Here is a 17062-nt window from a genome sequence, read left to right as displayed (position 1 = left end):
TGCAGCCAGAGCATCAGGTTTGGTCTGAGGAAGGTTTAACTACTCTCTTTTTTTCAATAATTCCTTTTGCTGTATATATTATATCAGTACCTTTCCCCTTATGTTAAATGCAAAATGCAGACCTCTACGCATTGTGTTCTTTCTCTCTGTTGTCACATGGCAAACAAGTCAACTGTCTGGAACATAACCAGATAGCTAAGGGTTTGAAAATTTGGATGGCTAATAATGAAATTAAAGGAAACATCGTAGGATGGTTTCATTGTTGTCTTGGAGAGAGAATAAACTTCAGAGAGGTAAAGTCAAAACCACAAATAGTTTAATTTATACAGAGAGCAACAGAATATCTACATTGCACATTTTCCTCTAAAAACGGAGTATCTTCAAAAAAGGCAACTGGGACATCTAATTGCTGCCTTCTGGTTGTTCTGTTAATCAGTACTGAATGTAACCATACATAAAAAAAGATATAGGAGATTAAAATATTATTTATTTGGGATTTTGTACAACCACAGATGTTACTTCAAAATCTGCAATCTTTACTATAAAACATATATTTCTGGGACTTAAAATTCCCTTGGCAGTGGCTACTAGCCTTTTATTTAATTTCACATAAAAGAAGGCAAACAGAAATAGGTTTCCTATGAAATTACAAATGCAACACAAATTGGAGTCGAAAATGAAGAGGTTATTCCACATGGGTTATTCATGAGATCCCAGTGATCATACCTTTACAGAGAATGACAGCATAAAAGGTGCCAGGTTTTCGTAAGAAGAGTCTCCCAGCTCTGTTTCTGCAATTGAATTGAAGAGCTGAAGGAGGTTTAGCATATCCTGGACAACACACACATACAATGAAATGACTGTGCATGAAGGGTGTGTGCTAGAATTTATTTTATAAGTATAAAAGAATAGCTACAACTGCAGTAAATAAAGTGTCCTTTTTTTATTTGATGGCTGAAGTCATGTTATTTCACCGTACATCATACATAGGAATTAAGTATGGGAGAAGGAAAAATCACAGAAACCCTTTATTAAACAAAATCAAAAATAAAAATAGACAACTACCTTTTATCTTCCCCAAAAGGAGAAAGAACCAGAAGGCATCACCTGTGTGTATTTCTGTAAGCACCATTGTTGCAGCTTGTGTTGCTAAGTAAACCTTTTGAAAAAATGTACAACCACTGTGTTAAAAATACCTTGGTTGAAAGGTTTGTCCATGTTTGCTTTTCTCCTCCATTCCTTATTTTTTTCTCTGCTGTCTGTGCAAGAAGTAAATCGACGCTGACACGTGGTGGCACTTGCATTGCCCACTCATGGCCCTTTCATGTTCTTACCCACTCTCTGTCCAGCCTGCACTCTGCAGGATGCTGGCTCACAGTACCCAGGAGGGCCAGGAGGGCCAGGGGGACCAGGAACCCCAGGCTGACCGGCCACCCCAGGGGGACCTCTCTCACCATCACGGCCTTCCCTGCCATAGCTGGCTTTGCCTGGTTCACCTGGAAAAGCAGATGCAGATCTAAACATTGGCAGCAAACAACATGCTTACTGTACACGTAGCTTTACTGAACATCCTGTTCTCAAAAGCTGTATGAAGACAGCTTTTCACTGCTCTCAGGGCGGGGTGCCAACTTGGAGGGACAGTTTCTCTCTGACACCCAGGCTGCAATTACCCTGCTACAGCAATGAAATTTCAGTCCCAGTGCTCTCCAGTTTTACTGGTGCAGTTGTCCTGCTATATGAAGCTCTGCAGTATAACTGATTGCAGCACTGCAGCCAACCCTGCTGCTGATGCCTATGACAGAGTAGATGCTACTTCCTACTACAGTTTTGTTAGTGCTCTGGAAGAAGATATACCAAGAATTTATTTTTTTTCTCCACTGAGACGGTTGGGGAAAGGTATAGTTTGGAACTGCTAAGAACTAGTCGCTTTTTACTTCTAAATCTTCAATGGAGAAATGAAATACAGTCATTTCAGTAAGCCTCTTTCAGTGATAGATTTCTACAGAAGACAACTCTGATTTACACAGACATCCTTGGGATCAGTATATAGTAACCTTCTATTTTTTTTCCTTTCTTCAGGAAGAGAAGAAATTTAGGTTGTTTCTGTCTATATATAAAGACAGAAATATGCTATAGAGATACCGATGGAAATAATGTTTGTGTTCATTCCCAGGCCACTAGAGGCCAGCTGTGCTGCATCCATCAGCAAGAATCTCCCATGGAGCCCTATTATATAATATTGCAATTAATTACCACAGAAATAAAAGAATATACTAGATTATGAGTGGAGATTTTGAAGACTGCTGTGCCTGCCAGTGAGATAATCTGAGGGTTGTGGCTTTTTTTCATTTATTTTTTTATATATAATTATATGTATATGTAATCTATATGAAATATATATTTATATTAGAAGAGGCAATTTTCATTTATTTGTGTGTAATTGCCCCTTTTTTTTCAAGTATTTGTTTACATCTTCCCTAACCTTTCTACAGTGAGATAAATGAGGTGGTGGCATTTTAGTAAAAAAGTTTTTAATTCTGATTTTTTACTGAATCCTTACCTATAATGTAAAAATTATGAAGCACTGTAATTTGAAGGCTTATTATTTAATGGACACCTTTTATCTTTTCAAAGCATCTTGAAGTATCAGCTCTGACTAAATTATTACTACATCTCTTCCTCTTTACCCTAACCCTCTTATATTTACCTGGCAGACCTCTAGGTCCAGGATAACCTTTCAGTCCTCTGCCTGGAAATCCTCTTTCTCCTCTTTCTCCTGGTTCACCTAAAGCAAATTAATGAAATATTAGTTATAGTCTGCCTGAACTATCATTTTCAGTAAATTCCCTTTCAGAGGTGAACAGTTAATAAGCAGAGAATTCAGCTGGCTATATATATTCTTAGCAGATTTGAATGATGTCCTGACACAGATCCTTGTAGAATGTTTGGGATTTGATTGGGTTTTTTTTCCCATTTGAGTCATACTCAGAAGCAGACATCTTGGAGAGGAAAAAAAACACATGGAGCTGGAGAGTAAGTACCACATGAGATATGTAACAGCCTATATAACAGGAATAAACCAAATTCACAGGACTACACAAGTTCTTTGGAATATAGAGAGTGAGGTTATTGGCTTCTGCAAGGCCATGTGAACTCAGCTAAGAAGTGAATTCTAAAGCACTGGTCCTTGAGATGGCCAGTGAAGAGAAGAAAGGGGAAGCTGGCTGCACAGATTACAGTATTCTGTTGACATCCACGTAAGACATTGTTTTACCTTTATGAAAGAAATTTGTTCTTGTCTAATAGTATCTGTTTTCATATAATAATATCATGGAGACTTTGCTTTGGTGGCTACTCAGCTTTTCTTCAAACCCATATCTTGCTCCAAACCACAGTAAGAGGAAGTTTTTTTTGTTGTTTGTGTCATAAACTCAAAATTCTGCTCAATATATCTATTCCATACAATTATGTATATATTCCCAATTGTGAATACCCTACATTGATTTTTTTTTTTTCTGCAAGTCAAAAGTCACAAGTTTACACCTAATAATATTTACGTGAGCTTTATTTTATGCTTCCATAGCATCTGGTACTGCAGGGAGGAAAGATAGACTAGACTGCTGAGTTCATGTCTTGCCTAGACTCTTGACTCGTTGTTAAAATCACTGTACCTTTGTATCTTCTGCTGTGTCTCATGGTTACATTTTACCGTGTTTCTATCTCCTTTTTATTGTGACCTTCTAAATCATTCTCAAAATTCTTCTTTTCCCTTTTATCACATGTCCAACGTACCCTTTTCCCCTCACTCCAATCTCAGACAACTTCCCAAATGGATGGGGAAAGTCAGTTCATCTCTGTGACCTCTGTGGAACTCTGGTAACTACCAGGAACCTGGAGTGAAGCGCTGAGATTTTTCATGTTGGCTGCCATGTACCATTATAATAGCTTTTGCACATGAAGGCATTCACTTCTCATGTATCTGTAATTGTATTTCAATGTTTACTGAAAGGGAACTTTGGAATTTTATGACAATTATGATAGAAAACAAAGCATCTTGCTTGTTTGGATTTTTTTTTATGTTCTGTAGATTTATTTTTTTCAATATTAACACAGCACAGCCTGCTGCGTGTTGAATAAAATACAGTATACTCCATCACCTTTGTACCTCTATTTTGTTTCTTCTGTAGATGACATTACATTAAATGAAAACAGTAACAAAGCTCCAGTAATGACGCCATTAAAATTTGCTTCTTTTGTATTCTCTTCTTTCTCTCAAAGCTTTTCCCAATTTTACTTTCAAATAAATCTTGAATCAAAGGTAAACACTCTAATCCAGCAACAGACTATCTTTGTGTAGAAATTTAATTTTTGAATAAAACCTCCTTCAAGAAACAGATTGAAATTGCTGCTGAATAGAAACTAATACATTTACAGTGGTCATAAGAATGCAGAAAATTCTACTCTATAATCCTTCAGAGGAGAACAGAACCTCTCAGTCATGAACAGAAGAGCTTAACTTTGATCAAAGATTTTTTATAAAGTGTAAGGCAAGTCAATTTTATTATGGATTTGTCCTTTCCAAAGAATCAATAGATTCTGGTACCTGATGCAATGATGCTAAGTGGCTCAAGGCTTAAACCCAAATAAAAGGCAGATAGTTATCAGCCACTTTTAATGTGATAAACTGGGTGCACTTAGAAAAGTAGAATAATTCATTTAGTGATTGAATCTGACCACTTACATGGGCTTTTGGAACCCCAAGTCCTGCAGAAGTGAGGTCAACCACCAGGCCAAGTAGAGGAGAGAATCACTGCTGGAGTCACACCTGGTTTTTGTCATCAAATCACTTATACAATGTGAAAAAGGACAAGCATCTGCCCTGAACTAGAAGTAAGATGCTGAGTCAGAGTCATAATATAAATTCTCTCTCTCATGGACTTTTGAGGTTTATGTTTTTCATCTGCTAAAAACCAGATTTCTAAACCAGTCTTGCTAAATCCAAGAGCATGGATTTAATCTCTGTGGTAACTGACACAACAATTACAGCAAACAGTTTACGTTCCTAATTCAGGGTCTTTTTGGACTTCACACATGTATAATCTACATCCACAACCTGTAATCCAAGGAAAGGGGGGAAAGAAATCAACACAAAAACCTGAAGCAGTTAACAAGCGAAAGCCAGTTACAGAATTTCTTACCTTTAGGACCTTTACGACCAATCTCACCAGGGGGACCTTTAAGGCCAGGCAAGCCACGGGGGCCAAGCTGTCCCGGGAAGCCGTTCTCACCAGCAGGCCCTGGAGCACCTGGTGGCCCCGGTCTGCCAGGAAGACCTGGGGCACCAAATTCTGGCCTCCTAAGACTGGCTGCCAGCTGAGCTAGTTGTTCTGCAATGAACAGGGAGACAGAGTTAAGGAGTAAGTGGATTTGAATGAAGAGATTCCCATGACCACTGAAGAAGACCATAGGTCCTCTGCTATGCAAACTGACAGGCTACACTCCAGCACCTTCCTTTTGTGCTATGCTATTTACAAAGTTTATTACATATAAGGTATTATCCTAGGACTATGCAAACTGCATAGGCACACTGTGCAGAAAAAACTGCGATTTTTTCTGAAAGGAAATTTAATGTTTGCAGACTCAAATTACTTAGATATTTATAGTTTATTTAGAAATGTCCTTATAATTTTCTACATCATTTACATTTCAATCATCTAGTAAGAAACTGCTAATTCTGATGGTTATGAATAAATTCAAGCACGAAATGTGATTTCACTATAATCCTCCTCAATAGTACTGTGTCTTTCAAGAGACCACTTTAAAAGGCCTTTTTAACCTATTTATAGAATTTTTTTTTAAAAATACCCTGCTGGGCAGTATCAAGAACAGTGAGGACTACTGAGAATTTTTAAATCATGAGCAGCAATTTCATTCTAGTAAACTCTTAACATTAAAATAGTGTAATATCCCAAAGGGCATCTTCAATAGCAAGTACTGAAAAGTTTCTTTTGTGCTTACAGGGCAGCATAAATTTTTAAACACAGTAAATCCCATGCACCAACCCTATTAGAAAAGCTTCAAATTTCTGTATGTGTCACGAACTCAGCAATATAATTAGGGTTTTGAGCATCTGCCTATTGCTTTAATTTTACTGTATGTTATCTCCAGAAAGCCTTTCTCTACACTCTGCGCTTTTTTTACCTATTTTTCACATAGTTTGTTTGCTGCAATCTAGTAGTGTATGAGTACAAAATGCTAAAAAGCTTTCAGTGAAGCTGTGTACTTTTATGTATACAAATGCAGCAAGTGATTTGAATACAAAATGCATGTACTTCATAAAAATACTCTGGTCTATGGCCTGCTTACTACACCAATAGTATGGAATCAACAGTTCAATGAGGCTACAAAGTATATATAAATAAAGGACTTTCTAATACTGTGCCTACATTCACACCTGGAAAGATTTTCAGCTAAGTCCCCTGCTGAGGCTGTGCAATTTGTTCTGGATAAGAGTGGGAAAATCTTGGTTGCCTCCACAGCAACAGATTGTCCCAATTAAATGAACCAGAAACATGAAATACTTTTTAGCATATTTACCTTGCATGACTCTCATGCAAACCTGCTTAATGTGCTGATCGGTGGGCTCTTTTCCCTAGAATTAAAAAAGTAATGCATTTAAAAGAAACAGTTGATGTCACAGTACAATTTATAAATGTGCCTGACGCAAAAAAATGCAGGTCAATTGTCACGGTTTAAGCCCAGCCAGCAACTAAGAATCACAGTCATTCACACACTCCTCCCATACCAGTGGGATGGGAGAGAGAATTGGTAGGGTAAAAGTGAGAAAACTCATGTGGTGAGAAAAAAGGTATAATAAACAGAAAGTAAGATGAAGGAGAAGGCATTGGAAGAAGAAAGGAATAAAGAAGAAGAAGAAGAAGAAAATAAAACCTAAGAAAGACAAGTGATACAAATTAAAGCAATTGCTCATCACCCCCCACAAACTTTCCCCTGATTTTATTGCTGAGCATGATGCCATAAGATAGGGGATATCCCTTTGATCAGTTGGGGTCAGCTGTCCTGGCTGTGTGCCCTCCCAATTTTTTGTGCACTTCCAACCTTCTCACTGGTGGAACAGTGTAAGAAACAGAAAAGGCTTTGATGCCATGTAAACATTGCTTAGGAGTAACTAAAACATTGTAGAATGGCTTTGGGTTGGAAGGAACCTTCGAAATCATCTTGTTCCAACCCCTCCAACCCCCCCTCCTCAGGGCCCCATTCAACCTGGCCTTGAACACTTGCAGGGATGGGGCATCCACAACTTCTCTGGGCAACCTGTTAGTACCTCACCATTCTTACAATGAAAAATTTCTTCCTAATATCTAATCTAAATCTATGCTTTAACTTTGAAGCCATGACCCCTTGTCCTATTCCCTTCAGTGTGCTGTAAAGACTATTTTCAGTACAATTCCAAAGCAGAAGCCATACAAGCCACTATGAAGAAATTTAACTCTGTGCCAAACAAAATCAATCCACCTGTCACTAAAAGATGTCCCAGTTCCTGCAAGTGCAACTATGCCAGTTGATGTCAATTTGACCAGCACGGTAAATACTGTGAGTGAGGCACCCTTGTGTCAAGCATTGTTTCATGCATACTACAGGGGTAGGGCAGGCATAAGAAAACAGAGCTGAACTGAAAACTGAGGACCCAAGGACCCATCTGTCTACAACCCTAAGATTTCTCTGGTGTACAGATGTGTTTGATGAGAGGTACAGTGTACTTCAAACTGCACTGTGGCACTTCAGTTTTGCACACATCTCCTGATGCAAAACAGGGAGTGATGTAAGTGATGTGAGTGACAGGTAAGTGTTCAAAAGATACCAATTACATGAAAACAGTACTTACAGCTGGACCTTCACTGCCAGGCAGACCTGGGGCACCCTGTTCACCCTGCAAGCCTCGTGGTCCAGGGGAGCCTCGGGGCCCTTCCATGCCAGGCAGTCCACGACTTCCCTCAGGCCCACGGGAACCAGAGTCTCCAGGATTACCAATCTGATAATGAAAGAGTGGAATTTCAATGGACTGCTATACTAATGTGAGAATCATTCTGACATATTAAAATTGTGACAGGAGCTATTCACAAATGCAAAGCAATGAGTGCTGGAATGTACAGTTGTTGAACAACTTCTTTTTAGATAAGTTACTGGAGTCAGAGGTTGGGTGATTCATAAGAGGTCTGTATTCATCATTTAAAGGGGTCAAATCAGCATTAACAATGACATGGTCAAGATGGATTTTTTGTCAAAGAACAGAACTCTAGTACTTGGTTTCTACTTCTGCCCTCATGCATGTCAACATGCAATGTTTCTACACATTAAGTGCTGCTTAAGTTACAAAAATTCCAGCTCCCTGCTTGCTCCAAATGCCTTTCACCGCCTTTTATATAGAGTACCACAGTATGAACCTCTACCATCTAGCCCCAGGTTGTTTGGGAACACACATGTCTGCTTTATTTAATCTGTCAGAGCCAGAGCTAGTTCAGTGCCTACACTTGAGTTTGCTGGCAGAGGGGAAGGAACATCCTCACACAAACTGATGTTGAGAAACTGCCTGAATGAATGCAATGACCCTTTACTTCAGGAATAAATTTAAGCCTGGGAAGGAGGAAGGGGTGGGCAGAATGTGTTTTTACTTCCCATTATCCTACTCTGACTTTGATTTGAAATAAATTCATTTAATTTCCCCAAGTCAACTCTTTTTTACCCATGACAATAACTGGTGAGTGACCTCTCCTTGCCATTACCTCAACTTATGAGCCTTTTGCTATATTTTCTCTCCCCTAACAAATTGAGGGAGGGGGTGATACAGTGGCCTTGGTGGGCAGCCAGTGTCCAGTCAGGGTCAAGCCACCACACTTACTTTCAATATAAGTTAATTTACTACTATTAATCAATAGTAGTACTAACTGGGAAAAGTTAGTAGTACTTAGTTAGTAGTACTAACCAAGGGAAAAAAAAAACCTGACCCCCCCCCCAAAAACCAAACAAAACCAAAACAAACAAATAAACAAACAAAAAGACTCCAAACATGCAAAACAAACAGGAAAAAAATCCTACACACTCACGACTTCCAAAATCTCTGGGGGAAAAAAAGAGCAATACCCTCTGAAAGAGATGCTAAAGAGCAAATTAAATCACTCAACTGTGGTATCAGCTAAATCCACAAGATGGAGCCATTTCGGTTCCATCTGTGCTGCATCTCAGACAAGTGATTGCTGTCTCTGTTAGAAGGAAACCCAAGAAACATGCTTCAAAAGATGTATCAAGAAGACAGGAAAATTGCCTTTATGGACTATGCAACCAGGAGACCATCATTCTTTTCTTCCCCAGCCTGGTGAATTATTAGGTTACCTGATGGATTACTCATTCCTGTGTAGGTACTCACTAGGATAAGCACTCTAGGGTATCATCAAGACAAGATTTTAAAATCTAGGTGGATAAAATTATGGATTTCTTCTCTATCTCTTCCTCATGTCCTTCTTGTAGGATCTTGATGGGCAGTAAACACTCTTTAGCTTTCACTTGCTTAACCCCAAAGTTGCCCAGACCACTAAGAACACAAGCAGAGTTTTTCGTTATGATCAGCCTCAGTTCCCTGTGGGCAGAACTGCTGGTGTTTTAGTATCACAGCCCATACTATCAGATGCTCTAGCAATCCATTCTTTAGTGATCCTGAAATAAAAGAATGAGTTCAACTCCCAAATTATTTTTCTCATGTGACATACAAGCTTCTGCTCACCTTCCACATCAAAGTTATCATTCTGCTATTAAAAAAAATGAAATAAAAAAAGAAGAATCTGGGCCACAAATACTTCTCATTTCACAGACCTCACAATCCTGCTACCAGCTTTTTTACAGTGTTAATATTACAGGCTGCATGCAGCTGTACTTTACAGGCTCACTGTACAGAGCCTCCTTTCTATACAACATCTACTGTAAAAAGAGTGCATTTGTTTTCTTAAAAAAATATGTATTTTGGCCAGAAAACTGCTGATGAATGATGCTTCCCTTTTTTGGATTTGAAATTCAGGAAATTAACTCCTTTCCAAAGTGAATTTATTTTAATACTGACTGTATTAAAAATTTAAATAGAAGAAAAGCTGTTCAAACTCATTCAATTTAATTGTGATAAAGAGCTCAGCTTGTTATTTGCATTATTTTTTCTTAAATCAGAAAACCATCTATCTGATCTACTAGTTCTCTGTATTTCTGTAACAATGCTATCCATTATACTTACAGCTCCCTTTGCTCCCGGTAATCCCATGTCACCCTAAGCAAAAATAAGACAAACTATATTAGAAGAGTTTCTCCATTACCATAGACATTACAAATGTAGTAAATTTGATGTGATTTTTTTTCACTATAAAAAATTTTCACATATTTAGTTTATTTATGTAAAATTACACCACAAATTAATTAGAATTCCTTTAAAAATAAAACTTGAATTTCAGGGATTTTTTGCAAAATATCTTTCTCACAAACATTTCATTAGGGTGCAAATGAGAAAGCACGTTTGTTATAATTGGTTTTGTATTGCTTATCTTGGACTTAGATACATGGCTCTAACCTCCCAAGCCACAGCTACAGCACAGGACAATCTTAGACATAATATTGCTTGTAAACCTTTAGAGGAAACATTATTTAGTCAGGATTTTCTAATTTGATAGAACTATGGATATTGGTGTTGTGTTAACCCTGATAAAACTGCAACAGAAATCTGGCAAGTGTCTGCCTAGTGTGCTGTGAAGAAATCAAATCCCTAGAAGCTGCTATTCCCAGCAACTTTTCTCCTCACTTGAACAACACCGAGATCCCTCTATCACTGACTGAGAATAGCAGTCCCACAGATCTGGAGTTTTTAGGTTTCCCTCTGAATTAGAAAAGAAAAAGTTTCAAAATATTGTAATCACTTATGAAATTGATTAGTATGAAAACACCAAAGAAAAGGAATTACTCTGGGACAGATTCCCAAAAACTGTATTTTCCCTCTTCCTAAATGCCATTGGTGAAATAATTGTTTTCTAGAGGTTACAAAGGCCACTTTGTCTGTTAATGAATATGACATAAATGAAATAGAAATAACAACTGTTATCCAGACTAGCTAGTACCACATTTAGACAACCCATAGCATTGCTTCCTGTGAATCTGTATAGTGATTGTAAAGCTCAATTACTAGCTCACCTACGACATCTAGCTAACTAGGGCTGTTAATTAAAAGCCTTTCAGAATTGCAAAGTTTGAGGGAAAAAATGCTCATTTCCAGCACATAACCTGGCTACCATTTTTTAAATAGGGAGCAGTTTACTTCCTTTAGAAAGATCAAGTTCTGGCTTTGCTGGATGTGGCACCACCGGAGCCGCTGGACTAGTGTGTTTCTCTTTGTGGAGGAAAACAAACCCTCTTTACCCAAGGGTACTACCCATGTGAATTCACAACATGCCATTTTAATATGGTATATACACACACACACACATATATATATTCCTCCAGCAATATAACAGCACCACAGCCTCTTTCCCAGACCATTCTCCCTTTCCCTAACAGCCAGTTGCAAATCTTATTTCTAAAGTCACTACAAAATATTTCCCTCAAGTCTGAGTTATTAAGGATATTTATTAACTCTGCTCCCATTTCACTAGAATTAATCTACCTCCTCATCCTCACTGCTTCAAACACCAAGAATTTATCTGTCTGTGTATGCATATATATTCATATATAAACACTTAATCTGTCTCTACAAGTGTATCTATATTTATATATACACACACACATATACCCTTCCTGCAAGGCAGTCTGTACTGTCTTATACACCTAATAGAACATGTATATTTTAGAGTGCTTTTCAAAAAGCAAGAACAGAGAGACTAGACCAACAGAACTGCTGTGCTCTGCAATGCCCAGTTGGTATAAAACTGAAATGTGCCTTTCAATGATGAAACCATATGCTTGAAGCACTCCAACAAAGTCTTAATTTACAACAACAAAATATTATATCAGGTAAAGAAAAAAATAATGCCTTACTAAGTCACCCTTTTCTCCTCCATCTCCTTCTGCTCCAGGTGCACCCTACATCAAAGAAAGACACACTATCAGCCTTCAGATTAGTCAACGTAACGTACTGTGGAATTTAGTACAGTGACTTTTAAGTTCCGTGATTTCTAACATGACTTACTTGTTCACCCTTAGGTCCTGGCTCACCCACTGAACCCTAAAAGGTTAAAGATTGAAAAAAGAAAAAAAAAAGCATTCAGAATTTCAAACTGCAGGTTCAAAAGCGTACTAAATGTTTTTCAATCCCCCCTACGATGTAGCATTAATGCAAGAAACCTCTAAAGCTGCGAATTTTTGAGAACAACAATGAAAGCACTTAAATCTTACTGTGTAATTTAGGTGACAGACTAAAGGCAAGTACTAGTATGGAACATATAATCCACTGCCACACTGGGAAGTACAGATTCTGACTGTCAAACTCCTTTCTGACTGTGAATCTCCCCTTTACGTGACAGATGCTCTTGGTAGCTGCTACACGTCTGCTCTGCAAATTGGTTAGAAGCTATAGGTAAAAAATCCTGCAAGTGTTTGACTTTTTCTAGCATTATTATGTGTTCCATATTGCTGTAGGCTATACTAGCCCATATAATGGGGATAAGCAGAGACATCCACAAACGCAGTCACAATCTTATCTTGCTTGCTGTTTAATTCTCAATGTTTTTTAACAAAACTGTGTCTAGAGGTTTGATCATTGCAATCAAAGCTGAAGGGCTTGTATCTTAAAGTTGATGTTCCATTTTTTTTTAAATAATAACATTACTATGTTTCATCTTAGAATTCTGCAACAAAATGTACCTGTGTGGACAGACAGGAACCAAAGAGGAATAAATTAATGACCTGATTCATTTCAAACATACATAATTTGTTTCTATGATAAAATTATTTCTTTTGTAGAACGTTGTGTTGCTTAAGACAAACTTAGTATTTGTGTTCTGTTAGAAAATCATTCACACCACCCTTAATAGTCTTTGAATTCTGTGCACATTCAAACATATGCATTCCAAAAGAACTATAACTGTGCATGAAGGTGAGGGTTTTTTCTACAACAGAGATACAGCATTTTCTCTCCCATTTGAGAGAGCCATTTAATTCACATAACATATAGGCACACAGACCGGTCTAACGTTTACAGTTTAATGAATTCAGACTTGTTCTCATGTTCTTGAGAATGAAGAGCCAACACTAAATTATTCACAAAGCTTAACAGCACTAACAGAACTATTTAACATTCCAACTTTGTCAAACAACATTGAAACTATTTTGCCTGAAGTGTTCTCAACATTGTGCCTCACTAAGGTTTTCCAATTACTCACACAAAAAAGACATTGATTTCCAACCTAACATCATTTGGAAGATTCTTTTTCTCCACTTAATCTTCTTTAGAGCAATAAAACTGCCAATAGATAAGGCTGACATAGGAGAATCTATTGCTTTTGGAAACCTTGGCCTGTAATATTTGTATTAGCAAACATAAAAATCACAGCTGAAACTGTCTGAATCTATTCTATATTGACTCCCAAAACTTCTTAAGGAGACAATAAGGCAAGATGTCAAACTATGAAAACACTCACTTTTCTTGACATACTGTTTATCTAATTGCAAAAATCCCTCTCAAATCATATCCAAGAATTGCTTGCAAACTGCCAGCATCATCCAAAACTCTACCAGGGGCTACTTTAACTATTTAGCAGCATAAAGGATTGTGTTCCAGTGCTAAGGTCTGTCACTTGGCTTGGTGCCAAGCCAAAGTTTAGCTTTACTAAAATAGACAGAACCAGAGTGCCTGAAACCAATTCAAAATACGTGAATCAGAAATAGAGTGAACCTTGCATTCAAATTTTGTCAAGTCTTACTTTTACATTTTACTTCAATAAAAACACTTTTGATGATGATTTCTTTGGTGGCGTTTCATTCTTCAAGTAGTCATCACCTGCATGTTGACAAGGTGCCAGTGGATAGTACCCAATATTTAACAGATTTGGGATCAAAAACAACTACTGAAATATCCAATTTGTGAATTCTACTGGCTTCTGACTGCTATTTACATGAGTTCTTATCATGCACGTATAACTCACAACGGAACTTTATAGGATTGATCCCAGTGTAGAAAACCATGATGTTTTTAAATCAGAAAGTGAAAAAAAGGTTGCTTCAGTCAGGAACTTAATCCTAGCAGGGGTTGACCCAAAGACTAGGGTTAACAAGCTACAGAGATACCAAAACCTTTCCAAACCCTGACAAGGTTGTTTGCCTCTGTATAAGACTGATGCAGTTGCAAAAGCTGAACAGAAGAGAAAGGATAAAGTGGCACAATGCTCTCCAGGCTTGTGACTTGGAATACATACTGCAGATCAGTGCTGCTTGCAAAGCTGCAGTCATGCTAAACCTGACCCAGAAAATTCATTCCAGCCTCCATGCAATTGAACAAAAAAAAAATATGAATCAAGGATACAAATACCTCAACAACATCAAAGACTTAGAAGCTTATTTTTCAGTATCTGAGTAGCTTTTAAAAACTGCTGAAAACCAATGTGAGCCCTATCTAGCAGCCCTGTGATGTACACTAGGAGCACACCAGGGGCAAGATTACTCTGTTCAACTAAGGCATCCACAGCAGTGATACCTATAGGACCAGGAGTCCTATACTTTCTTGATTTTCAGTGGAAAGTAAGACACTTCACAAGTGTAATTCATTTAATACCAAAGTAGATCCCTCAAGTAAGAAGGATGAAACAGTATAGAACTGACGATTTCTATAACCAATACATCTGAATTTTGGTGAGTGAATTCCATTCTCTGCAGTCTCCTAAACCAAGATAAAAACATTTTTGGGTTTACGTACCGTCTTCATTGACATTTGTTGAGTAAAGCAAGATATCTTCTGCAGTTATGTGAGACCCCTAGGGCCAAGTTCTTTCCTCCTAACAAAATATTGGACAAAGTACTTATACAGGTATTATTTCTACTGCAGACCAGGTCTGAAGTTCCAAAGTTCTATAGTGACCACAAACCCTGACTTACAATTTCAGATATGGCTGTCAATTATTTGCAATAAGATTTAGGTCTTTAAATGATTCAAACACTTTATAAGCTACAAGTAGTTGATGGGTACCTAGAGCATCACTTTCAAGCAGTTAATACATGTACATACAAAGGAAGAAAACAGACATTAATTCATATAAAAAATGAAAACAGTGCTCAAACTATTGTGTTTACTGCTGGCATCAAACTGCAATCTGTATGAATGTGTGCATTTCTTACCCGGTCACCCTTACTACCAGGTAGGCCTGGAGGACCAGGCAGTCCAGGAAGTCCAATATTACCCTGGGGACCCTGTGAAAATAAGTCAAGGATGTAAACTTAGCCAATCTGGTTTGGAATGAACAACTAAAGGTCATACCCTGACAAGCAGATGGGGCAAAAGCTCATTCCCAGAACAGACTTAGTTTGATGAAAGAGGATTATCTAATGCAAATAGAGTTGATCCAAAGTACAGCACTTAAAACAGCATCTTATTATGAATTCATTGCTGATAATCAGAATACAAACGGCTTACAGGGTTTTCCACCCTCCAGTCCCTCAGTGACAGTCTGGTTCTCTTAAAAATACTTCCCAAGACTCTGCAGTCTGCGATTTGTGCATTCCTCTGTAACAGTAGGCTCTTTCAGCCAAGATCTCCTCAGCTATGCTTCTGATTGATACTGTGTAAACACTGCTGGAGCTCTGGTAAAAGGTGGCATTCATAATCTGCTCCATTCGTTATTTTCACGTAGCTGTTAGCATAAGGCCAGTCTTTCACTGCTCCGGTTCCCAAGTATATGCAGCCCACACAGGACTGTGCAACTCAGCTTTTCATATCATATGATTTATGGGTTTTTTTAAGAAGATGTCACACACATCTCCATATACTTTAAAACACCGTTTTCTAATATTAGCACAGTCACAGAGGACTGAAAAAGAAACTCAACCATCAATGGTTTCAATGCTGTTTCCAGTTCCCTGCATGGATAAATGGGTAAGTGTAGTTCCAGATGATACCATAGTTCCCTGAAAGTAAACATGAGCAGTGAATACGGAAAAAACCTGCTTACCAATTTCCCTGGTAAACCTGGAGGACCCGCAGGACCTGGCTCCCCTCTGCTACCCTGATAGGAAATAGGAGAACATTACTTTCTGAAACATTTTCTGTGAACCAGGAATAAAGTATCATTTTTTTCTTCTTGTTTAGTGAATTATGCTACCCAGGAGTTGGCTTTAAACTTCTGTTTACTAGTGCAAAAATATCACATGCATTAAAAACAGTGAAAACATTTTAATTTATAGTGGCACGTAATATTTAGCTGACGTTAAATGATTCAACTAATTCATTCTGCTGAGTGATTATGCACAATGAAGTTCCCTTCACGGAATTGCAGCTGAGAGTTAGCTGTTTCAAACATATGTACCTCACTAAGACAACTGGTGCACACACTTAGCTTCAGGCTTTTGCTCAGTTTCATCAACTGAACTCCTACATGACCACATACTTGAAAGTTTGCGATCCCACATGAACGATGGACAAATGTGAAAAGTGTATGCAAAAGTCATTGTTAACAAACTCATTTGGGTTCCAAAAAAAAGTCTAGACTGTTACAGGGAAGGTTTACCTTTAAAAATCCCCCTTCATATTAGTGATAAGCATAAATACGCATTTCACTGGATCTTTATATCTTCACTTGAGACATGTTTATCCATTCAGACTATCATATTCAAATTAGTGTAACAAATCCACCTCTTCATGCATGCATTTGAATATATACTCTGGCTAAACTTGATATTAAGTCAAATTTTCAAAGATTTTAAATGTTTTTTGAACTAAGGTACCTTTTTCAAATGGTTTTGTCTCTTATGATTAAACCTTTCAGAACACCTCAGTAAGTTTTATACCTTTACTCTCACCTGTACAGATATA

At 37.8% G+C, this 17062-nt stretch overlaps 1 protein-coding gene across 2 annotated transcripts in view; it reads right to left on the bottom strand.

Annotated features, from left to right (window-relative positions):
* Nucleotides 1–467: 467 nt before the first annotated feature.
* Nucleotides 468–17062, bottom strand: part of COL9A1 (collagen type IX alpha 1 chain) — a 66265-nt gene continuing 49670 nt past the window's right edge. For both annotated transcript variants that reach the window (XM_032684304.1, XM_032684305.1), the window contains 10 exons: nt 16203–16256; nt 15373–15444; nt 12233–12268; nt 12082–12126; nt 10298–10330; nt 7907–8053; nt 6598–6652; nt 5199–5387; nt 2708–2785; nt 468–1496 (listed from right to left, as the gene is read on the bottom strand). In XM_032684304.1, the coding sequence (XP_032540195.1) occupies nt 1312–1496; nt 2708–2785; nt 5199–5387; nt 6598–6652; nt 7907–8053; nt 10298–10330; nt 12082–12126; nt 12233–12268; nt 15373–15444; nt 16203–16256 (894 nt within the window). In that variant the 3' untranslated portion in view covers nt 468–1311. The remainder of the gene's footprint in view (nt 1497–2707; nt 2786–5198; nt 5388–6597; nt 6653–7906; nt 8054–10297; nt 10331–12081; nt 12127–12232; nt 12269–15372; nt 15445–16202; nt 16257–17062) is intronic.

Source organism: Chiroxiphia lanceolata, chromosome 3 (assembly GCF_009829145.1).
Source record: "Chiroxiphia lanceolata isolate bChiLan1 chromosome 3, bChiLan1.pri, whole genome shotgun sequence".
In the NCBI taxonomy this organism is placed as follows: Eukaryota; Metazoa; Chordata; class Aves; order Passeriformes; family Pipridae; genus Chiroxiphia; species Chiroxiphia lanceolata.
Note: the sequence above shows the minus strand (reverse complement) of the source record. Positions and strands in the feature narration are given on the sequence as shown.